The sequence below is a fragment of the Rhineura floridana genome, chromosome 4 (genome assembly GCF_030035675.1).
Source record: "Rhineura floridana isolate rRhiFlo1 chromosome 4, rRhiFlo1.hap2, whole genome shotgun sequence".
Classification (NCBI taxonomy): domain Eukaryota; kingdom Metazoa; phylum Chordata; class Lepidosauria; order Squamata; family Rhineuridae; genus Rhineura; species Rhineura floridana.
This window is the reverse complement of record NC_084483.1, coordinates 155,680,446-155,705,960: the sequence shown is the minus strand read 5'-3', so window position 1 is coordinate 155,705,960 and position 25,515 is coordinate 155,680,446. Positions and strand designations below refer to the sequence as shown.

Here is a 25,515-nt window from a genome sequence, read left to right as displayed (position 1 = left end):
CTCCATAAAAATTAATAATGTACAATAGTATACATTAGACATTTGCTTATGCTTACTGCATTGAATACAGAGTACATCAGATTAATTTTATAACATGTATCAGAGCTATTTTAACAGTTTGATGGGACAAACAATGATAATTATGCTGATTTTGTGTAATGGAGCCACAGATTAAAGGTTTGAAGAAAAATTTCTTGTGGTCAGTCACACGTACCTTTTCAGTGAATTAATGTAGCCAGAATTAATTTAGTTCAATGAATAATTATTAAAAGCTGCAGAAACTACATTTTAGGAAACCTAAGCAATTTATTTGTAAGCACCAAGAAAAAGATGTATAGCAGCAGAATTAATTCACAAATTAGGGAATAATTCTTGGAATGCTGAGAGATTAATGACTATTATGGCTTTTTGGTGAGTTTACTTTGGGGGTGCCAATGCGCCCACGTAGGCCTTCATTTGCACCTGCAGTGTTTTTTCTCCCCACTGAAATTAAGCTTGAAAGAAGCATTCTATTTTTGCCAATAGAATAGGTTGCAGTGTATGCTTGGTTGCATGGTGTGTGGGTGGAGTGCCAGTGCCAGTTTATTTGATTTGCAAATTCATCCATAAAACCAAAATGGTTGGCAACTCTTTGTAAAGAAGCTAATTTTGGGATTTACATAACCCATTTTATACAGTTTGAGAAGGTAACAGTGGATAGTCAGGATCCTAAATATGGATGATTATCCCCATGCCATTACTATGATCCTCTTTGGAACTCTGTCTGATTATATACAATACCTATCGGATTGCTTTGCCTTATATTGTCTGTTACTAATTACTAAGATCTTCAGAGGAGTCCTTGCTGGCAATATACATGATCAATGGAATGCCACGTTATGACGTCTAGGAATCAGAAGAAGGCTAGGACTGGGGAGGGCTGCTATGAGAGAACTAGAAAAGGTCCTCAAATGCAATGATGTATCACTGAACACTAAAGTCAGGATCATTCAGACCACGGTATTCCCGATCTCTATGTATGAATGTGAAAGTTGGACAGTGAAAAAAGCGGATAAGAGAAAAAATAACTTATTTGAAATGTGGTGTTGGAGGAGAGCTTGTGCATACCATGGTCTGCAAAAAAGACAAATAATTGGGTGTTAGAACAAATTAAACTACAACTATCAATAGAAGTTAAAATGATGAAATTGAGGTTATCATACTTTGGACACGTAATGAGAAGATTCACTAGAAAAGACAATAATGCTGGGAAAAACAGAAGGGAGTAGAAAAAGAGGAAGGCCAAACAAGGGATGGGTTGACTCCATAAAGGAAGCCACAGACCTGAACTTACAAGATCTGAACAGAGTGGTTTATAACAGATGCTATTGGAGGTTGCTGATTCATAGGGTCGCCATAAGTCGTAATCGACTTGAAGGCATATAACAGCAACAACAACCAAACCCTCTGGAATACCCTCGCATGTGCAATTCAGGAGGTGGAAACAGTAGTTACTTTTAAATGCCTCCTGAAAAAGCACCTTTTTATGCAAGCTTTCCCTGGATATAAAGTTTTATTCATAATTCTGTTTTTATTGATGTGTATTAATGGTTTTATTTATTTATTTATTTATTTTGTGATTGGCATTTATATTTTGGTATAATCTGCTTAGAGATCATGTATATTGATTGGTATAAATATTATTAATAAAAAAATAATAAAATATTATTAATTGAAAATGTATTTATATACTGGAAGTCACAAACTGATACATGTGGGGTATGCGTGATATTTAATTGTAGAATATCAAAATTATATGTTTTTGTATGGTTCAAGAAAATGTAGATGTTCCTTTTTATCTTAAAAATGTAAGGAATATCCAGTCATGTCAATAAAGATTTCCATGGCTATACTAATCATAGAGTGAAGGTTTATAAACTGACATTTGTTATCCATAGATAACATATGATATACTTATTTATTCCTCCACTTTCAGTGCTCTAGCTGGCTATAATGGCACCATATTTGCTTATGGACAGACAGGCAGTGGTAAGACATTTACCATAACAGGAGGAGCAGAGCGTTACAGTGATCGGGGCATAATTCCACGGACACTATCTTATATTTTTCAGCAGTTGCAAAAGGTACATTCTCTCTGCTCATTTTTCTTTAAAAAATTAATTAAGTAATATAATTATATAGATAAGGAAAGAAATACTAATTTTATGATGCTTTAAAGCTTGAAATTCTTAACTGTTTGGGTATGTTATGTGATTGTTTTTAGATGTTCTTAATTATTTAGTATTTTAACTGCGTTTAATTGATTTTAATGTTTTAAGTATGTTTTTATTTTATTTTTAATTGCATTGCTTTCACTTTTTGGTGTTTGCCACCTTGGGCTCCTTTGAGACTAGTGGTGAGATATTAAATAAATAAAGACTCTTCATCGTGACAGAGATATAAGGTCCTGGAGCAAGGACAGGGTCAGTGCCAGAGGGTGGCCAGATCGGACCCTGGCCAAGGCCCCTGGGGCCCAGAGTGGCCCATGAAGGTAGTGCTCCAGTTCCACAATCTGCAGCAGTGTTGGCTCCTGACCCTGCCGCCAATCATGGAGAGGAAGCTCCCAGGTGCCCCATACAGTCAGCATGGACTTCAATAAGCTGGCACGCATGCCCTATCTACTTCTCCCGTACCTGTGAATGATGTGTGTGCTACGCATGCATGCCTACCATCAATCAAGATGGTGGTGGGGGCTTCCCTAAAGGTCTGATACCCCTGCTGTCATCTTGGTTGATGGCAGACATGCATATGCAGTGTGCATGTCATTCACAGGGACAGAAGAGGTAGATGGGATGCGCGGGCGGGTGGGTGTATGAACTCCATGCCACGTGTAGGGTGGTTGGGCTATGGCGCTGCAGGCCTGGGGCAGGCTGGTGCCCAAAGGCCCAGTCATGCCTGGCACTGGCTCTGAGTGAGGGGTAATGGGAGACCCTGTACATGAATATTTTCAAACCTTTCACAATAAACTGATTAAGATTCTGAAGAGGGCTGGTTGACAACCAGATACACAGTCCATCTTGAACCTGTATTAAAGTACTATTGCTGAACTGTATGCTTTCCCAGAATTGTCCAAGTTCTCTCTTATTTTTGTGGGCCCTTTCTTTACTGTGAAATCAGAATTTGAAATACTTGGTGCAGAGTGGTAAGCGGCGGTAACGCAGCCGAAAGCTCTGCTCACGGCCGGAGTTCGATTCCAACGTAAGGAGGAAGTCGAATCTCTGGTAAAAAGGGTCGAGGTCCACTCAGCCTTCCATCCATCCGTGGTCGGTAAAATGAGTACCTGGCATATGCTGGGGGGTAAAGAAAGGCCGGGGAAGGAACTGGCAATCCCACCCCATATATACGATTTGCCTAGTAAACGTCACAAGACGTCACCCTAAGAGTCGGAAACGACTCGCACTACAAGTGCAGGGACACCTTTACCTTTACCTTTACAAATGACAAGAAGTTGATTCACTGACTCTATCAGAGCCAAAAAGAAATAGGCAATTAGTTTTGTATAGCTGCACCTGCAGAACACATGAAACAGGTAAATCTGTAAACAGTAAAAATGTAATTAAAGTATTTTGTCCAGAATGCATTTTTCTCCAGAGACCCTTTTCCATCTGTTTTTAAGATCTGTTAAAAATGGTATCTGAATCGAAAGGACGAGTTAACAAGTTCCTATAGAAGAATTTGAAGGGTAAATTGCATTCATAGGGCAGAGTTTTACAGCTGCTCCACAGCTGCTAGTGAATTTGTTGGTCCAATGGTTACAGACATGGCTGAATTATGAGATACAGTGTTCTGTATTAAGATAGCTAACATTGTGTTCATAAATCCTTCAAAACTGAAATAAATCCTATTATTCATAATATGATCCTGAAAATGGAAATGGACTGCCTTCAAGTCAATTCCAACTTATGGCGACCCTATGAATAGGGTTTTCATGGTAAGTGATATTCAGAAGGGGTTTACCATTGCCTTCCTCTTAGGCTGAGAGGCAATGCCTGGCCTAAGGTCACCCAGTGAGCTTCATGGCTATGTGGGGATTTGAACCCTGGTCTCCCAGGTCATAGTCCAACACCTTAACCACTACACCACACTGACTCTCTAATATGATCCTATGCCCATATTAATGTATTTAGGATAATCCAAATCTACGCTCCAACAATAGACACAGAAGGAGAGGAATTGGAGAGATTTTACTCAGACGAACAGGAAGAAATTGATCACACACCAAAACAAGATGGGGGACTGGAATGCAAAAGCAGGGAACAGAGAAGAACTAGGAATTGTGGGGAAATGGGGCTTAGGAGACAGAAATGAAGCAGGAGAAAGACTTATTGAATTCTGTGAAGCCAATAATTTGTTTCTTGTGAACACATTTTTTGAGCAACCAAAAAGACGACTGTACACGTGGACATCACCAAATGGTCAATATAGGAATCAAATTGATTATATAATTGGTAGCAGAAGATGGAGACCTTTCTGTGAAAACAAGACCAGGAGCCTGTGGTACAGATCATGAACGGGTTATACTGAAAATCAAAGTAAAGCTAAAGAACAACAACAAATCAATCATAATGCCAAAATACAATTTAAATAGCATCCGAGAAGAATATAAAGATCAAATAAGGAACAGATTTTAGGCTTTAAACTTAGTTGACAGAGAACCAGAAGAACTGTGGAGTGAAGCAAGAGACATTATCAGGGAAGAATGCAAAAAGAGAATACCTCTAGTTAAAAAGAAAGACCTCAATGGATGACTGAAGGAACTCTTAAAATGGTTAAAGAGAGAAGGAAAGCAAAAGCAAAAGGAGACAGAAACACAGTTAGAACCCTAAATGCAACAATACAGCAACTAGTACGTAGGGACAAAGAGAACTATTACAATAGTTATTGTATAGAAATGACAACAAAAAGGGTAGAACAAGAGCCCTATTCCAAAAGGTTAGAGAAATGAAGGGGAAATTTAAACCAAGAGTAGGGATGTTGAATAATCAACAGGAGAACACACTGACTGACGGAGATAAAATAAAAGGAAGATGGAAGTAATACACTGAAGAACTGTATAAAAGAGATGCAAGGATGACAGATTCATTCATGGAGGAACCGTATGGTGAAGAACCAGAAATTTTGAGCAGTGGATAATATACAAGCAGATTGGTTGAGCCATCATTGTGAAGCCAGGAGAGTGGAAGCTCCATAAGGACATCTTCAAGCAGCTTTGGTGCGAGTTTGGGAAGATGGATGTGAATCTGTTTGCATCAGATCTGAATTATCAGCTTCAGAGGTATTTCACAAGGTTTCCATCTCTGAGAGTAGAAAGCACAGAAGCCGTGAATTCTCCTTGGCCAGCCGGGAACCTTTACATCTTTCCTCCAATTCCAATATTGTCTCAAGTCTTGAAGAACGTGTGGTTGGAGAAAGCTAGTGTCATAGTTTCCAAATCACATGAAGTATTAGTTCCCCTCTATTTGGCACTGGTTAGGACTCATCTTGAGTACTGCATCCAGTTCTGGACACTGCACTTTAAAAAGGGTGCAGATAAAGTGGAACAGGTTCAGAGGAGGGCAGCAAGGATGATCAGGGGATTGGAAACAAAGCCCTGTGAGGACAGAATGAAAGAACTGGGCATGTTTAGGCTGCAGAAGAGAAGACCGAGGGGAGATATGATAGCACTCTTCAAGTACTTGAAAGGTTGCCACACAGAGGAGGGCCAGGATCTCTTTTCGATCATCCCAGAGTGCAGGACACGAAACAATGGCTTCAAGCTTCAGGAAGCCAGATTTCAAATGAACATGAGGAAAAACCTCCTAACTGTTAGAGAGGTACAAGCATGGAACCAGTTACCTAGGGAGGTGGTGGGCTCTCCAACACTGGAGGCATTCAAGAGGCAGCTGGATAGCCAACTGTTGGGTGTGCTTTAATTTGGACTCCTGCATTGAGCAGGGGGTTGGACTCGATGGACTTATAGGCCCCTTCCAACTCTAGTATTCTATTATTCTATCGTTCTGCTGGCCCTATATTGGCCAAGATAACTGTGATTTTTGAAGGTGGTGAATTTAGCTTGGAGCCACTACGGACTCAGATCTGCTATTGTAGGCCCCTCTAGTTCATCCAGATCCAGAATGGGTGAACCTAACCGCTTGGAGGCTGAATAGAGAAAGTTGTTGAGAGCAGGTTTACCACCAGAGATCATCCATACAATTTTGGCCTTGTGTTGTCTGTCAGTGATAAGGAATTAATCAGTTTACTTGCAGCTTTTTTGCACTGGTGAGACAGGAGTCATTGCGTCTTGTAAGGCAGGGATAGATGAACTTCTGTCTTTTCTGCAGCATGGGCTGAAGCAAGGTTTGAGGCCAAATAGACTGCAGAGACAGCCTTCAGCTTTATCGTCAGTTCTATTGAAGTCACCATCTGAATCTCTTGGCACTCATTAAACAATTAAAACAATTTCTGAGAGGGACAGTGTTATCCAGTTCTCCTGTTCAGCACTGATTCCCAACATGGGACTTGCATAAAGTTCTATCTGTGCTCCAGAAACCATCTTTTGAGCCATCAAAGTCTGCTTCTTCATGGACTCTTTTTAGTTGCTGTAAAATCAGCAAGAAGGATATCAGAGCTAGGAGTAGTGTCTATTGCAAAACATTTTTGTGTATTTCACAAAGAGTAGTATTTAGAACTGATCTCACCTTTACTGTAAGTAAATACAGCTTTTCACCCACAGCAGGAGTTGGTGCTTTCCACTTTCTGTCCGTTCCTGGTCATCCTATCAATTATTGTAAGGTGAGTTTCAGTGTTTCAAAAAAAATACAATACGGCGCGGGACCTCAATATCTGTCGGAACGCCTCTCCCGCTATGAACCGGCTCGTACACTACGGTCTGCTACGAAGGCCCTCCTCCGGGTCCCGACTCATAGGGAGGCCCGGAGGGCAGTGACAAGATCAAGGGCCTTCTCAGTGGTGGCCCCCGAACTATGGAATAGTCTCCCCGAGGAGGTTCGCCTGGCGCCGACACTATCATCCTTTCGGCGCCAGGTTAAAACCTTTCTCTACTCCGAGGCATTTTAATTTTTTGTTAATGATTGTAATGTTTGTAATTTGATTTTAGCCTTTGCTGTTTTTAGATTGTGAAATTTGATTTTAGACTGATGTTTTTGTATTATATTGTATTTTATTGTATCTATGTTCACCGCCCAGAGAGATATTGCTAGTCGGGCGGTATATAAGTTTTAAAAAATAAATAAATAAATAATACAGAATGAAATTTCAGTGTACCATTTGTAATTCAGTAGTATGAGGGTATTGCTCACGGGTCTGATTACTTTTGCAAGGCACTGTATTCTTTCACTCTCACGGCTTAATTGGTCCAAGCTGCAACTGAGTTAAACCTTGTTGGTTTATAAGCCTTGGTGAATGCCTCTGTGTGGCAAAAAGGTGGCATAACACTATTCTGAATGCCTAAGTCCATTAAAATTTGATAATTTTAAAATAAGAACATTTTCATTTACTGGATAACTTCTGTTTACTGGAATACTTCATCGTGGTCTCGGTTTAGTCCCACATATGGTATGTGCAGAGCTAGATTCAGAATATTCTTGAAAGTTAGATTGTGAGCTGGCACCCATCTCTTCCTGAAAGGACAGGTTCTAGGATATGAGCATGACCTTAGAGGTGGAGTGAGCACCTTCCAACTCAGTGTTCTTCTAACTCCTGTATTGGCAACAACTAGTGGAAAACGTATCATTGTTAATTTACAGAAACATGTTGATTATCTTGAAGGAACAATATATTAAAGTCAAGGTGGTCAAAGTGCAAGCTCAGACTGAAGAGACTTAAAGAATCACTAAGAGGGGTACACAGTCCTCTTTTACACCTCCAAGCCCAGGTCTTGTGTATGATTTGAGTAATCTTTGCAGAAATACCATGCACAAGGCATTTTGGGGCATGGAAGTAGGGAGAAAGGGTATTAGATTACTTTTTGACACCAACTGAAAACATACTTTTTTCATCCGGGCTTTTGATTTCTTGGTCTATTGTGCTCTGCAGTTTACTTGTTGCATTCTGTTTCTGTGTTTTGGATTGGCTATTTAACACAAGTTCCCCAGCACCATGGACCCCAAACTGAAAATTAGCCATTTAAAAAGCTGCAGTACATAAGTACACATCTCCTGTCATTGCATCTAGTTTGAACTCCAAATAGAATGTGCAATTAGAAAATGGTCATTAGCAGCATGATTAGCAGCATGATTAGCAGCATCTTTAATGATGGCTTCAGACTGTGAAGGGAATTAATTCACTTTTTCCTTGTAGATCACGACTTCACAGTTCATTATTGTGAAATTTATATTGTTTGAATTTGCCTTGTAAGGAAGAGAAAATCCTGACTTCAGAAATCCCGTTCCGTGCCCGGGACTTATCGGCAAAGGGGCGTGTTTGCGGCCGCAGCCGATGTTCCGGCCGCCATGTTGGGGCTGTGCGTGCACACGGCGCGCTGGTGCGCCGGCGTGTGACGCAGCTAGGGGGCGGGGCAGCCAAAGGCCATTTAGGGCCACCCTGCCAGCTTCCTGCCGTCTGTTTGAATTCCGGCGGCAGCAGCAAGGCCTCAGCGGCGCAGCACGGCTCCTTTTGCGGCGCACGTGGCCTTGGGAGGCTTTGTCTCGGCTGGCCCGGGTGCTCAGCGCCGAGCCTCTCCAGCCTCATCGGGAGATCCAGAAGTCAGCAGCGCGGGATCGGCAGCGAGGCGGGGCTCAGCGAGGCTTGGCGGCATCTGTGGCATCGGGGCTTACGGGGCTCATGAGGCCCTGCGGTTCCGGCAGCGGCAGCAGCAGCGGATCCCAGGAAGCCTCAGTGGAGGCCTGTGGTGCAGCTGGGGTCTCGCGCCGGAAGAGGACCTATTGGCAGCAGACCCGGCGCCTCTGTGGCAGCACGAGATCGGGGCCAACGGCAGCGAGGACCACAGGCTAGGCGGCCTTTGGGCTGCAATTTTATTTGGGGCATCTTCAGGGAAGGGCGGATAAAGGGGTGCGGGGGTAACATAGTATAAGCAGGCCAGCCCCCCCCTCAATTTCTGGACAGGGCTGGGCCAGGGATACAAAACCGCTAGAGATGCCACCCCAAAAAGGGCAAGGGGGGCCAAAAGGGAAAGGAAAGGCCCCCAAAGGAGGGGGAAAATGCCCACCCCCAGCGGTAGTGGCTGCTAGGAGCGAGGAGGGGCCACCATGGGCTGCCATACTGGCTAGGCTGGAGGCCCTCGAGCATGACCCATGCCAGCCTAGTGCACCTAGGGCCCCACCTGCGAGGGGGAAAACAAAGGAGCCAGCACCCAAACATTATAGGGGAAAGCGCAGCAGCCAGTGAACAGGGCTGACGCAGGGGATGTTGCCTCCATCTTAGCAAGACTGGACGCACTGGAGGCCGGGCCCAGGGCAGAGGCAAGGATGCCTAGCATGGAGACAGAAGCAGCGCCCACCTGGCAAGCAGCCCCAACAATGCAGCCCACACAGGAACCTTCAGCAGACAGCACTCAGGGTGAGTCACCTATTGCGCCTCGCCAACAAGGGCAGTAGCAGTAGAGCTGGCCCCCATGGGGGTTCCCCTACTGGCCCTTTTCCCCACCAGCGGGAACCGAGGGATATGGACAGGCAGGGACCCTCGCAGGGGGGGGAGTGTTTATGCAGCATCCCCTAAGGGAGGCTTGCGAGCAGGTCTGGCACCCCGCTGCTGGGACGGCAGCGGAAGGGGGGAATCAGCCCTCCCTGTCTGCCAACCCCCCTGCAGAGACATCCGACCCCCTGGGATCAGTCAGAGAGGGGGCCATACCCTTTGGGGAGACATCGGCCCCACTAGGTTTTCACCTGCTGCCGGCTACAAAGAGAATATGGAAAGGGGAGTATGTCGACGTATTCTCACTCCTGTACAGGGAGCCAGTTGGGAAGGACAAGGATAAAGGGGAACAGGCAGAGCCTGATAGGCCCAAGAGGCGACGCACGGAGCGCTCTTGGGCTAACTGGCTGCCCGCATTCCTTACATACATGGGGGTGGTAATACAGAGGCAGCCTCATAGGGCCTCAGTACTGATCAAATACCTGGACATCATATATAGGGGCTACTCTGAGTTCCAGGGAACGGCATGGCTGGACTATGACCAGGCATTCCGTATGAGGGCGGCCTTTGACACCTCCCTTCCCTGGGATAAAAAAGAACCTGACCTGTGGCTGTAATTCATGTCACATTCCAAGCCCATGGCAGGCGATAGGGCAGACAGTGGCCATCTCTTGGTTCGGCAGGTGTCAGCAGCTCATTCCCGCAGGCCTGCGGGGCAGGGGGTTCAACCCCGCCTGCTTTGCTGGGAGTTCAGCTCACGCGGGCACTGCGGTCGAAGCCCATGCAGGTTCAGACATGAATGTGCCCTATGTGGGGGCCCCCACTCCTGTACTAGCTGCCCCAGAGGCCGCCCCTTCAGGGGTGGGAACAGGGACCCGCCTGGGGCAAGGAAGCCAGGAGCTGCAGGCGCAGCTCAAGGAAAGGGGCCCCAGCCCAATTAAACTCTCCGAGCTCCAACATTTACTCAGCCTCTACCCCAAAGTGCAAGACGCCCAGTTTTTAATCAAAGGTTTTACAGTGGGTTTTCGAATCCCCCATTTGGGTCCCAGGCGGCCTTTCATGTCCCGCAACCTTAAGTCAGCGGTGGGCAGGGAAGCAGTGGTTAGAGAGAAAATTATGAAGGAAGTCATGGCCGGCCGGGTATTGGGCCCCTTTGCGGCACCACCCATCCCCTCACTCAGAGTGTCCCCTCTGGGCCTCGTCCCCAAGAAAGCAGCTGGGGAATTTTGCCTCATACACCACCTGTCCTTTCCGAGGGGGGAGTCAGTCAACGACTTTATCCCAGCGGAGCTGTGCTCTGTCCGCTACACATCATTTGACAGTGCGGTACGGATGGTTAGGGATTGCGGGCCAAGGGCCCTTATCCCAGCGGAGCTGTGCTCTGTCCCCTACACATCATTTGACAGTGCGGTACGGATGCTTAGGGATTGCGGGCCAAGGGCCCGTCCACCCGCAGGACTTCGAGCTGTTGGGCTTGGCTTTTGCGGGTGAATATTACGTGGACAGGGCATTGCCTATGGGCTGCTCTATCTCATGCTCTGTTTTTGAGCGCTTCAGCTCTTTCTTGGAGTGGGCAGTCAAGAAGCGTGCAGGCTCGCAATCAGTGGTGCACTATTTGGACGACTATCTGTTTGCGGGTCCTGCGGACTCGGTTGCCTGTAGGGCCCTTATGGCGCATTTCGTAGGGCTAGTGGGGAAATTGGGCGTCCCCCTCGCGGCCGAGAAAACTGAGGGCCCGTCTACCACTCTCGCTTTTCTGGGCATCGAGATAGATACGGTGGCACAATGCTGCCGGCTCCCTCGAGATAAGTTGACGTCCCTGAAGAAAAAAATCTTAGAGGTGGCCGGGTCTAATAAGGTGACATTAGCCACGCTCCAACAGCTGGCAGGCCACCTGAACTTTGCATGCAGGGTGGTAGCGCCCGGGCGCGCTTTCATGCGGCGCATATATGAGGCCATGTCTGGCCTAACAAGCTCCCACCACCGCACACGGGTGACAGCGGCTCTTAGGGCCGACCTGTCGGTGTGGTCCACCTTCCTGCAGGAATTTAATGGGGTCTTCCTATGGAGAAAGGATCGCCTATTGGAGGCAGAGCTGCAGGTGCACTCTGATGCCTCAGGTTCCTTCGGTTTTGGGGTCATTCTCCAGGAATCATGGTGCCACGGCCGCTGGCCGCAGGGCTGGGTGCAGGCTGGCCTTACCAGGGACCTCACCTTTTTAGAGTTCTTCCCCATTGTCGTAGCAGTACACCTCTGGCCGGACAAGCTGGGTAATTCCTCAGTCCACTTTTGGTGTGACAACCTCCCCACTGTGCATGTCATTAACACCCTCTCTTCTAGAAACCCCAACGTCATGTGTTTGGTGCGAGCATTCGTGCTCCAATGCCTTCGCTATAATATCCAGTTCCTGGCGCGACATGTTCCGGGTATTAACAATAGTATTTCTGATGCTCTATCACGGAACCAGATGGAGAGGTTTCGCCAGCTGGCACCGTGGGCAAAGGCTCTGCCGGACGCGGTCCCCCCAGCACTATGGGAGATTGGAGGATTGAAGCAGAAAGGGCCATAAGCCTTTCCGTGGCGCCCAGCACTTTGGCCAGCTACCAGGGGGCAGGTAGGGATCTATCAGACTTCAGAGAGTCCAGGGGCTACGCCCAGGAGTGGCCCATCCCCGTGGAGCATCTTATGGAGTTCTGTGTGGAGGGGAAATGCAGGGGCCTTGCAGTCAGGACCATCAAAGGTAAGCTCTCAGGCCTCGCTTTCCTAGCGAAAGCGCAGGGCTTTCAGGATTACACGGGTGACTTTAGAGGGTTGGTCCCGCGAACGCCCACGCCCCCCAGATGCCCGCCTTCCCTTTTCCCCAGAGCTACTGTTTGGCCTGCAGGGACAGTGGAGGCACTTGTGTTCTTCTCCTTTTGAGGCTCTGCTATACCACGCTGCGGCTCTCACCCTGTTTTTCGGTGCCTTTCGAATTGGGGAGGTGGTGGCGGCTTCTAAGACCGATGACTCCCTCCGGGCTTTTCTAGTTTCAGACCTCAGCACTGTAAAGGCCGCCTGGTGGTATTAGCCCCATGCCAGCAGCGAGAACTCTGCCCGGTGACTGCCCTGCGTGCCTTTATGGTAGCAAGGGGACCGCAGTCTGGGTACCTATTCATACACGGGAACTCCCAGCCCCTTACCAAGTACCAGTTCTGGTCCGTGGCAAGGGCTGCTCTGCGGAACTTAGGTATGGACCACAGTAAGTTCGGTACACACTCCTTCCGGATAGGTGCGGCGTCCACAGCAGCCCTCTTGGGCTTCTCCAAGGACAGGCTTCAGGCAGTGGGCGGGTGGTCATCAGACGCATACAAGGCTTACGTTAGACCACTTGCTGGCATGCATGACGCCGGCACTCAGATGTCGCCTCCCCACTCACCCTAATGTCGTTGTTGTTTCAACAGACTGCTGGACAAGATCGGAGCAGCCATGCATCCTCCTCTGCGGCCACAGCATGGTTTTCTGGGCCGGCCGCAGGGCGGCGAAATCTCGCTTCGGCACACAACTGGGGCTCAGTCAATGTGCCTCGGTGCGGTGGCTGGGACGTCGGGGGATGCGTTGGGACGGGCTTTTGCCGGCCCTGTTTCAGCCGGCTGTGGAACTGGCGGTGCCCCAGGTGCTGGTCATCCACCTTGGGGGGAATGACTTGGGTCTGCTGAAGGGCAAGGCCCTAATTGAACAGGCATGCGGTGACCTCCGGGCCATTGCACGTCGCTGGCCGGGGGTGCACCTAGTATGGTCAGACATCCTGCCACGCAGGAAGTGGAATTGTACCGGTGACCCGCGTGGGATGGACAGGGCCCGGAAAAAGGTGAACAGGCAAATTCATAGCGCCCTCTGTGACTTGGGGGACTCCGTCATCCACCACCCAGAGGTTGGCCACGACAGGCTGGAGTTGTTTCGGCCAGACGGCATCCATTTGACTGACATGGGCAATGACATCTTTCTTGGGGACCTGCAGAGGGGCTTACACCATATTCTTATCGGGTGTGGGGTAAAGGGAGACTAAGCAGAGGCTTGCCCCCCTTTTGTGGCGTAGAAGTGCAGGGAAAGGTTAAAGGGAAAGGGCAGCTAGGTGACACCTTTAGGCACCTTTGGGGTGACAGGCGGTCTGGAGGCCTGCAGCTCAGGGCTACACGGCCCGGGGGCGGGGTACAGGCCGCCTTTGGGGCCAACGTGCCTCATCCGCTCGGAGTTTCAGGGCTCTGAGGGGCGGTGATGCGGGTTGGACCCCCTACACATCTTCAGGGTGTGGCTGGAGCCGGGGGCTGCCACAGGGCAACCCCGGGCACAGGCAGGGTCTGTTCGCCCGATAGCTGCAAGGAGGCTTTTCACCAGAATACTCCCGCACTTTATTTGCCTTTCTGCAGGTTCATTATTCAATTGTTCCTGTTTAAATAAAGTGGCCCATTATTTAACCCAAGAAATGGTGTCGGTGTTTTATTTCGGCAATAGGCCGCAAACAGTTGGGTTATGTTACATTCTGGCAGTGCTGAAGAGAAAGTGAACTTGCAGGGTATAGCTGATAGCATATCCTGGGTTTGAGCATTTTGATTTTTTTAAAAAGTAGAATGAAATAACATGCAAGAGTCATTCTAATTGAAGTACAACTTTGAAATATTTTAAGGATAGATTGTGAAGGTTTACATCATTATAGTAACATCCTTTATATAAAATGTATTATGCAATTTGGCAACCAGATGCATTCTGAGTGTACTGGGTAGAAATATAGAAATGTTTCTATAATATAGGAATATAAAAATGTTTCTATAAAAATGGGCTGTGGTTGAGTGGGTGGATGAGTGCTACCCCGTAAGTTTCCTTCCCCAACAGTCTTTGTCCTGCTTTTCTTTCACTTGGGCTCTTAGAGCACATGCTTTTTATAAAGACGCTCCCAAACTCAATCCTTGGTGTTTCCAGGAAGGGCTAAGAAAGACTCTTGTCTGAAACCTTGAAGAGTCACTGCTCATCAGTGTCAACAAAACTAAGTTTGAAGGACCAATACTCTGACTTAGTATAAGGCAGCTTCCCATGTTCCTTGGGACCTCATATCCTTGCTTCTTCAAGTCCTATAGTGCCATTTGTGGTGCTTCCATATTGCACTTCATTGTTGATTCAGTGCTGCTCATTCATGCAATTTTTGTGCAATGCCCATATCATTGTCTTCATCAAAATTATTTGTTATCATATTATCTTTCCATTTAATCTATATTTATTATTTCCATGGAAAATTTGATAAATAGATAAACTTGTGGAAATGGTAAATCCAGATTAAATGAGGAGAAAATATGGTAAGGCATTTTGATGCGTATGACATCATGTGAACCCTGGAAAAAACTTGCATGTATGAGCAGCACTAAGTCCATAATAAACTGCTGTGTGGAAGTTCCCTTAGTTGAGTTTCCAGACAGAAGCTGGGCTGCTTGTTGCTCATCTGTGTAAGCTCACATTAGTTGTTGACCCTTTGCTTTCAGACCTACTAACCATGGCAATTTTTCACCATTTCCTTAGTATAAAGTATGGTGGTTAGTGTTGGCTTGTGTGCGTTGTTGTGTGAAACAGCATATATTATGTTGGAGTTAAGTTGAGCAAGAAGACTTCTTCAGAGCATTTAAATCATGTAAGAGTCTTTATTGAAAGACATTAAGGCCAGAGGCTTAAGAGTAAATACATATAGAGATTCTTCAGTCACCCCCCCTTCTGGTACATCTCTCTCCATAGATGAACACAAAAGACAGCCTCTCAGCTCAGAGGCATAATTCAGAAGAGCACAACACATAGTCTCTGTTAGAACTTTCCCAGTCGTTATCAGATGGCTACCATAGCAACGACCCTGGCAGTCCGTTCCCAGACAGATCATAGACATAACTCCTCCTTAACCACAGTTACGTCTTCACACTTGCAGGCTTCATGGAAAACTACTAGAGACAGTAATGCCAACTGGTCACCAGCCCAACAGCCCCCCTTTTTCCCATAAAGACTGCAAAATACACATGAAATACATCTCCATAATACATAGTCATACTGTCATACATTTCTACAATACCTCTTGCAATACATTTCAGTACATTGCAAACTTACATCTCAGTACAGTTCAAAACTTGATTTCAGTACATAGCAGTACATTTCAGAACTTTATTCACTCAAACTTTGGTTCATTCCAAGCCTTGTCACCAGTTTGCCAAATTTCTCCTCACACAAAGGCTTGGTCATTATGTCAGCCACCATGTTGTTAGTGTCACAAAATTTTAGGTTAACAAACCCCTGCTGCACACAATCCCTTACGTGAAAGTATCTGACACTAATATGTTTTGTTCTCTTGGTATGAGCTTCTGATGTGGCTATCTTAATGCAGGTCTGATTGTCTTCATATACAGTAATCGGAAATTGCATATCAATGCCTATCTCCTGCATGAGCATTGCGAACCACTGTAGCTCATTACAGGCCTGTGACAGGGCCACATACTCGGCTTCTGCACTTGATGTTGCAACCACATTTTGTTTCTTGCTACTCCAGTCAATGCATGACCCGTGCCACATCACAACTATGCCAGAGGTTGACTTACGACTGCTCAGCTCCCCTGCATGATCTGCATCCACAAAACATTCAAGACCTCCTGTCTTTGCTCCTGACAAAACCAGACCCTTTGTCTTCGTGCCTTTCAGATAACGCACTATCCTTTTAATCCCTTGCCAGTCAGCCTCTGAAGGATGCTCTACCTTCCGGCTTAAAATACTGACTGCATTACATATGTCTGGGCGAGACACCTTCACCAAATATTGCAATTTCCCTATTATGCGCCTGTACTTCTCAGGATCTGTACAAGGCGTCTCCTGCACATTCTGTTGGAAAGCCACAACCATTGGAGTCTTCACAACATTGCATTCTGTCATGTTGCATTCTTCTATGATCTGATTTATTTTACTTTCCTGACTCAATGTTATGCTTCCGTCTTCTGCACGCACAATATCCGTGCCTAAATAGTGTGTGGCAGGCCCCAAATTCTTTGTGTCCACCTGCCTGCCCAGTTTCTCATTAAATTCTTGTTCCTCTTGCTGCTCATGATAAAGGTACATGATGTCATCAACGTAAACTGCACAGAACATGGTTTTCATCCCCTGTCTCTTTATATACACACATGGATCTGCCTTGCATCTTTGGAATCCTATTCCATGCAACACTCTGTCCAATTTCTCATTCCAGCAGGGTGCACTTTGCCGCAGTCCATATATTGATTTATGCAGTTTACACACGAACCCTTCCTTTGACACAGAACCCGGAGGCAGTTCCATATATATCTCCTCTCTTAAATCACCATGTAGGAATGCCGTCCCTATATCGTAGTGATTTACACTCATGTTCTGCATCGCTGCCAGCTTCAGCAGCACACGAATGGACTCATGTTTCACAACCGGGGCAAAAACAGCATCATAATCTGTCCCATGCTGCTGGGTGAATCCCTTGGCAACCAAACGTGCCCTGTACCTCTGTATTTCCCTGGAACTTGCTTTCTTCTTCTTAAACACCCATCTGCAACCTATGGCCTTTTTACCCATGGGTAACTTTACTAATGTCCATGTGCCATTCTTTTGCATGGCTTGTAATTCTTCCTGCATGGCCTGCTGCCATTTGTGCTGCTCTGCTTCAGGCATCAGCCTGATTGCTTGAAATGATGATGGCTCTTCTAGTTCTCTGTGAACTTCCTCCATCTGGGCAGTGAATACCGATGGCATGCCTTTTATGGTTGTCTGTTTACAGCCCTGACCGTCATTCCCTTTCCGCCCCATTGAACTCAAGGCATCTGCACACTTCACACCCATGGACATTTTAAACTGTGAATCATTAAGGCTTCCTTGCATGCACACTTCAGCCCCCCTCATTATAAAGCATTGGTCTTTGTGGAACAAAATTGAATAATTACAACTTACCAGTTTGCTAACTGATAAAACATTATGAGCCAATTCCGGAACGAACAAACAGTTTGTCATAATGCCAAGCTTGTCAAATTTAATCAGACCACGTGCTTTCACGGATTTCCGTGATCCATCAGCAAGTAAAACAAAATCCTGCTCATTTGTAGACGTGTAAAACAGACTCCTGTCTTTAATTAGTATATGGCTTGCTCCGCTGTCGACAATAAAGTTAATTTGTTCCAAGTCTTTAGACTTCTGTTTACAAACAAAGTTCACACTTCCCTGCTTCAAGCCTCCGTCCCTGGAGTTTCGCTTGACTGGACAATCTTTACGGAGATGTCCACGGGCCAAACAGGCAAAACAAGACTTCAGCCGCTGCTGCTCCCGCTTGTTTTCCTGTCTGCTTTCGGCAGCCTGCTCCGGTTCGGCACATTTCTCCACCTTGCTTCTGACAGCTCCCACCGGCTGGGCTCTCAGCGCCTCCTGCCTCCGCTGCCATTCCTGGGACAATTCCTGCAACGCGTCCCACATCTTTTTAGCTGACGGCTCATCTCTCACACACATCAGTAGAGAATCCGATAGAGCCAAGATTATAAACGCCTGCGCCCTCTGGTCTCGACGCTTCCAGGCCGCGGTCAATACCGCCGGGGTTTTTTCCTCAATCACGTCCCATAAATCCTCTGTTATCAGCAAAGCCCTCATCCTCGGCTTCCAGCTGGCAAAATTCTTCTCATTAAGTCGTTCCATCGGCAAGCCTCCCCCAGACAGGTTTACAGCCATGTTGCTCACCTCCGTCTGGTTCAATCACGCTGCCCTCCCTGGAACTCCGTCTGCCGTTCAGACCAGCAACTTACTCCCGTGTAATGCGCTGTGGAGCGTAACCATCCTCTGCTACCACTGTTGGCTTGTGTGCGTTGTTGTGTGAAACAGCATACATTACGTTGGAGTTAAGTTGAGCAAGAAGACTTCTTCAGAGCATCAGATGGCTACCATAGCAACGACCCAGACAGATCATAGACATAACTCCCCCTTAACCACAGTTACGTCTTCACACTTGCAGGCTTCATGGAAAACTACTAGAGACAGTAATGCCAACTGGTCACTAGCCCAACAGTTAGTAGGCATGCAACTACAGTAGGGCCCCACTCATACGGCGGGTTACGTTCCGGACCCTTGCCGAAAAGAGAAAAACGCTGAAAAGCGGAACCCATTGAATAGAATGGTACATGACACCCAAAAACCACCGTAAAAGTAGAACAAGCGCCATATGAGTGGGGCTTTAGTCTAATTGCATCTAATTGAGACTGCTGCATTAGCGAAACACCATAAAGTGAAGCGCCTTAAAGCGGGGTCTTACTGTAGTTCAGAGATGCAGATTGGGATTAGAGGACTGGTGGCTGATGTCATAAATATACTGCTGCCTATCTAAAGCAGTGAGAAATTATACTGTTCCCCATGTGGGTCCTAAAGAGAAGGTGCCTTTGTTGGGTTCTCTCCCAAATGAGATTGCAGGTTCTAATCAGCCTATTATTTTCCACTCCCCCTCATTTTTGAGACAGCCCCTGTACTGTCTGAGCCAACCAATTCAAGAAGAGAAGACAAAGAGATTTACTCAGAGACATGGAACATATTGTTATGAGCATGGGGTTGGAATGGATGATCCCTGTGGGTCCCCTTTCCAGCTTCTGATTTGGAATCCTATGCCTTGGGGTGAGGGGCTGGCTCTGCTGGAGTTTCTTTTGTTAAGCTAATAGAGTGGCCAAGTAGGAGAATGGGTCTATCAGTTGCCCAGCAACTGGTGAATGGGCCAGGAAGACCCTTTTGTCATTGAAACTCTTCAGGAGAGCCTTTCCCCCCCCTTCCTGGTGGCTAGCAGAAGTTTGTGCTTGGAGTGTTTTTTAGAATTGTCTAGAGAATGGCTGGGGACTGGAGGCAGACAGAGAGGCTGGCTCTCTGCCTCATGGCTATAGGATGCCTCCTGTAACACTGATGGAAAAGCTGGATATTGGACTGCTGATGCCTTGAACCCCTCCATCCTAAACTCAGGTTGGAATGTGTGTAAATAAATAATCCATATTTCATAAAGACACCACAGTCTCCGCTGACCTTCCCAAAGGAAACCAAACACTGGATGAGTGCAGGGACCCCGGAAATCTCACCGCTCAGAGATTGGGGAGGCATGCAACAATATATATATTTACAAATATGGAACCATTAAATAGGTGCAATAACATATTTTGAGGAAGGTTAGCAAGCACCATACATGACCGTAAAAGCCCTAATTGAGGGCATTTTCCATTCATTTTTGGTCTATAGCTCTTTTTCTTTTATGATGGTCTTACTATGTTCTGTTCTTTATTTTATTACTGTTTTTCTCATTTGATTATGAAAAGGCAGAATGCCAAAATGTTTATAATGGAAAATTATTAATTGAAACTGAAAATAATACTTAAAATAGTGCATGTAGGTCTTCAAAGAAAGCCACATTTCAGTAACAAAAGGGAGAGATTTCAAATATAACTTGTATTGAAATTATATTCAGAGAATGAGATATAGTAAGAAGGCAATTAGCACAGTATCTGTACTGGTAATCTAGGTTTTTAGGCAGCTATTGATGTCATCTTTTTATTTTTCTTCCAATTTAGGATAGCAGCAAAGTATACACAACACATATTTCCTACTTAGAAATTTATAACGAGTGTGGTTACGATCTGCTGGACCCACGGCATGAAGCCTCCAGATTAGAAGACTTGCCGTGAGTGACATGTTTAAAAAATCACAAATCTTTTCCCTGCTCCAAAAAAATCCAGCCCTCATTAGATGCCCTACTACATTGTTCTTTTTTAAAGCCCACAATTGCTTTCAGATGTATGTGTAATTATTCTTAATGTGTTTCCTTTCCCATACATTTTAGAAAGTAAATGTGCCAGCACAGCATTATATCAGATTAAATTCATTTATTGGGAACAAGTGAGTTAAACTCTTGATTTCATTGGGGTTGTGCAGTAGATTCTGACAAGAGTTCTGAATTGACAGAGATCTGACAATTTTACTGTATGAATACAAATGCTATTTGTATAATGGCTTTGCTGGTTTTGTGCATGGTCTTTTTCCTTCAGGAGTCTTAAATCTGTGGAATAACTCATAAAGAAATAGGTCTCAGCAATCTCAGAAATACAATATAGTTTTTCTGGCTAGGTAATCAAAGTAGGACTGGATCTGCATCAACCCGACCCCCCGCATATGCAAGACAGTGCTGTCCTTTTCACAAATGCAATTGCTGCTCATGTGGCACATTGTATGTAATACCACATTGTTTGCCCCTTATTTATAATGAGAGCCTGTGCTACATGCCACTGGCTAGCGCATAATAAGTGGAAAGATTGATTTTTCCCTCAGGTCCATGTATGGACATATGCACACTTGTGTGGATAGCTGTGCTGAAACAGTGGGTGTCTTATTCCCACACACAGTGTTTTCTCGTACCTGCTGAGTTTCAAAAATACATTACTTGTCCTTTTTTAAAAAAACTGGGCTTTCATACGAGCTCTATCATAGCAGCCAGCAGAGCTATTTTTACCTTATGCAGTCATCACCATACGTTAGTCAGTGGGAAGCATCTGGTTTACAGCTGACCCCAGCCCCAAAGGTCCCTAAGGAGAACCCCCCAACCCCTGTCAAGGCACACAACATGAACTCCTCACTAAACTCAGTTACCATAATGGAACTGAAATGGTCATGGGAGAATAAGGGGGATGGTGTGTGTGAGAGAGAGGGAGAGGGAGAATGGTAAAGACATTACCAGAGACAGCCAGCTCTGAGATGTGTTTGGTGCCTCCTTTACAAGCATTGTTCCCCATATCCCTTGCCATCAGGTGGCTGATTCACCACTTCCCAGTATTTGTTACACTGCCAGTGGCTTCCCTTTTCCTCCTCTTCCTCCATGTTTATATTTCCCCTTAGCTGTGCCATTCCCAGGAGGGTGAGCAGTCCAGCCTGCACCTTGCATCTGTTCAAAAGCCTCATGGATAGCATTGATTGAAAACCTATATTTGGAGCAGTGCAAATGCACAGGTGTGCATTGAGAAGAAGCATTCCCCCCACCCCAAAAAAGATTAATTTGATCACTGTTAATATTACTGTTTGGTCAGTGGAAATAAAATGGAAGATAAAACTTCTTTCCCACAGATTCACACGTCAAAAATGGAGCAGGGGAGGGAGGGAAGGAACAGGCTGCTTTTACCAAAAGACACTCTCACCAAAATTGTAATAAAACTGTGCTGCTTGTTCACATGACAGGAACAGGGCTAGTAAATGCTTAAAACTTGTCTGAGAAATTCCAGAATAAAGGGTCAGAAGTTGTCTCCATAGAAGTGGGACTGAGCATCATGTGCGCCATGAGGAGGCGAGCAGCGGTAATATCTGTTTTTAAAAAACCTTATGTGAATCAGTCCCACATTTTCTACAGATACTTTTAAAACAAACAGTTAGCATATGTGAATTGAAAAGTGCTGCAAAAATCCAGGTTTCTGGTAGCTCTAAGAGAATTAGACCTGACAAATGCTTCTACTCGACACTTGGATTTTTCACACTGCTATCTTGTTCTGACTTTTTTTACCAATAGATACAACTTCTTCCAAAGTGGCAGAAATATACACTAGTTTATTTAGATAGTATGGTCTATCACGTCCATGGTCTCCCGTGTCAAACTGTCTCCTTCCCACCCTGCCCCCCCAAAAAGTGACAGAGGAAACTAGTAGTACTGCTCAGTATCTTCTCATAATTCCAGTTGTTATTGCTATAGAAGTTGTTATATCTATAGAAGTTGTATCCATTTCAACACAGGTAAAAAGGTCTGAAATACATAGGAATTAGTCCTAACTTGGACCTTGATATGGAAAAGTACTGCTAAGTTATCCATAATGATGGAGAGGAGGCAGAAGCAGGGTTTTTGTTTTCTCTATAAACAAGGAATGTTTTCCATTTGGCAAAGTAGATGGAATTTGTAGACTCCTTTAAAGCTGGGTGGAATATACATAAAACAGTATTAGCCAAGATGTACTGTACAAAATCTTTAGTTGCATCAGCCAAGCTGTAAAACTAGTAAAAAAACTTAACATCTGAGTGGCCTGTTCTTGTAAAACAAACAAACACAAACACACACACACACACACACATGGTCTAGATGAGCCCTGAGACCATCAACCCCCAACCAGCAGTTGTCGTCTTTTCTGGTTTTCAGGAGTCTGCCTCTAGCTACTCTGAGATTGAAGTAACCTCCTCTTAGAGTTTGGTAGCCTGGTGCATATTCCTTGGGAATCTCTAATGCACATTCAGTCCTACAAGGCACATGAGAAGAATTAGGAAAGAAATTCAACTTCTGTACAGATGGATCATCCCAAAGAACTCACTGTCTATAGTCTTTATAAGCACCCTCCCTTTTCTTTACTGTGTCTGGGCTCCCTCTTTATGTCCCAGTGATTGCGGCCTATTGCCGAAATAAAACACAGACACCATTGCTTGGGTAAATAATGGGCCACTTTATTTAAACAGAATCAATTGAATAATGAACCTGCAGAAGGGAGATTAAGGGCGGGGCATTCTGGTGATCCAGGCAAAGCCTGTTAGCAGCTATCGGGCGACCATGCCCTGCCTGAGCCTGGGGCTGCCCTGTGCCAGCCCTCCAGCTCCAGCCACACCCTGAAGATGTGTAGGGGATCCAACCCGCATCACCGCCCCTCGGAGCCCTGAAACTCCGAGCGGATGAGGCACGTTGGCCCCAAAGGCGGCCCGTACCCTGTCCCCGGGCCGTGTAGCCCTGAGCTGCAGGCCTCCGGACCGCTTGTCACCCCCAAAGGTGCCTAAAGGTGTCACCTAGCTGCCCTTTCCCTTTAACCTTTCCCCGCACTTCTTCGCCACAGAAGGGGGACAAGCCTCTGCTTAGTCCCCCTTTACCCCACACCCGATAAGAATCTGGTGTAAACCCTTCTGCAGGTCCCTTAGAAAGATGTCGTTGCCCGTGTCCGTCAAATGGACGCCGTCAGGCCGAAACAGCTCAAGCTTGTTGTGGCCCACCTCAGGGTGGTGGATGACAGAACCTCCCAAGTCCCTAAGGGCCCTCTGAATTTGCCTGTTCACCTTTTTCCGTGCCCTGTCCATCCCTCGTGGGTCACCGGCACAATTCCACCTCCTGCGCGGCAGGATGTCTGACCACACTAAGTGCACCCCCGGCCAGCGACGTGCAATGGCCCGGAGGTCACCGCATGCCTGTTCAATTAGGGCCTTGCCCTTTAACAGACCCAAGTCGTTGCCCCCGAGGTGGATGACCAGCACCTGGGGCACTGCCACTTCCACAGCCGGTTGAAACAAGGCTGGCAGGAGCCCGTCCCAACGCATCCCCCGACGTCCCAGCCACCGCACTGCGTGCCAAAGCGAGACTTCGCCGCCCTGCGGCCCGCCCAGAACATCATACTGTGGCCACATAGGAGGATGTGTGGCTGCTCCGATCTTGTCCAGCGATCTGTTGAAACAACAACGACATTGGGTAACAATGGGGGGGGCCCTGGGGGGGCCAACATCTAGCCGCTGGCATCGTGTGTGTCAGCAAGTGGTCTAACGTAGGCCTTGTACGCGTCCGAGGACCACCCGCCCACAGCCTGAAGCCTGTCTTTAGAGAAGCCCAATAGGGCCGCCGTGGAGGCCGCGCCTATCCGGAAGGAGTGTGTCCCGAACTTACTGGGGTCCACGCCTAAATTCCCCAGTGCGGCCTTCGCCACGGACCAGAACTGGTATCTGGTAAGGGGCTGGGAGTTCCTATGTATGAATAGGTACCCTGACTGCGACCCCCTCGCTGCCACAAAACCGCGCAGGGCTGTTACTGGGCAGAGTTCTTGCTGCCGGCATGGGGCTAATACCACCAGGCACCCCTTACCATGCTGGTCCGTTTTAGACCGCCTGAGCCGCAGGAGGGCCCGCTCTGCCCTCCAGCTGAGGTCGGAGACTAGCAGAGCTCGGAGGGAGTTATCCATCTTAGAAGCCGCCACCACCTCCCCAATTCGGAAGGCCCCAAAAAACAGAGTGAGGGCCGCAGCATGATATAGCAGGGCCTCAAAAGGGGAAGAACACAAGTGCTTCCACTGTCCCTGCAGGCCAAACAATAGCTCCGGGGAAAAGGGGAGGCGTGCATCCGGGGGGCAAGGGCGCTCGCGGGACCAACCCTCCAGCATCCGGCGCACCCTAAAGTCACCCGTGTAGTCCTGAAAGCCCCATGCCTTCGCTAGGAAAGCGAGGCCTGAGAGCTTACCTTTGATGGTCCTGAAAGGCCTCTCCGTTTCCCCTCCATGCAGAACTCCATAAGCTGCTCGACCGGGATGGGCCACTCCTGGGCGTAACCCCTGGACTCTCTGAAGTTTGATAGATCCCTACCTGCCCCCTGGTAGCTGGCCAAAGTGCTGGGCGCCACAGAAAGGCTTATGGCCCTTTCTGATTCAATCCTCCAATCTCCCATAGCGCTGGGGGGAACGCCTCCGGCAGAGCCCTTGCCCACGGTGCCAGCTGGCGAAACTTCTCCATCTGGTTCCGTGATAGAGCATCAGCAATACTATTGTCAATACCCGGAACGTGGCGCGCCAGGAACTGAATATTATAGCGAAGACATTGGAGCACGAATGCTCGCACCAGAAGCATAACGTTGGGGTTTCTAGAGGACAGGGTGTTAATAACGTGCACTGTGGGGAGGTTGTCGCACCAAAAGTGGACTGAGGAATTACACAACTTGTCGGGCCAGAGGTGTACGGCCACGACAATGGGGAAGAACTCCAAGAACGTCAGGTCTCTGGTCAGGCCAGCCAGTGTCCAGCCCTGCGGCCAGCTGCCGTGGCACCATGAGTCATGAAGAATGACCCCAAAACCGAAGGCACCCGAGGCATCGGAGTG

General features: G+C 46.9%; 1 protein-coding gene across 10 annotated transcripts in view; it reads left to right on the top strand.

Annotated features, from left to right (window-relative positions):
- Positions 1-25,515, top strand: part of KIF6 (kinesin family member 6) — a 332,020-nt gene that overhangs the window by 50,445 nt on the left and 256,060 nt on the right. For 9 of the 10 annotated variants that reach the window (XM_061624903.1, XM_061624906.1, XM_061624910.1 and 6 more), the window contains exons 4-5: positions 1,976-2,123; positions 20,226-20,335. In XM_061624903.1, coding sequence (XP_061480887.1) covers positions 1,976-2,123; positions 20,226-20,335 — 258 coding nt within the window. Of the gene's footprint in view, positions 1-1,975; positions 2,124-20,225; positions 20,336-25,515 lie in introns of those variants that run through there. The other variant, XM_061624912.1, reaches the window with a different exon arrangement.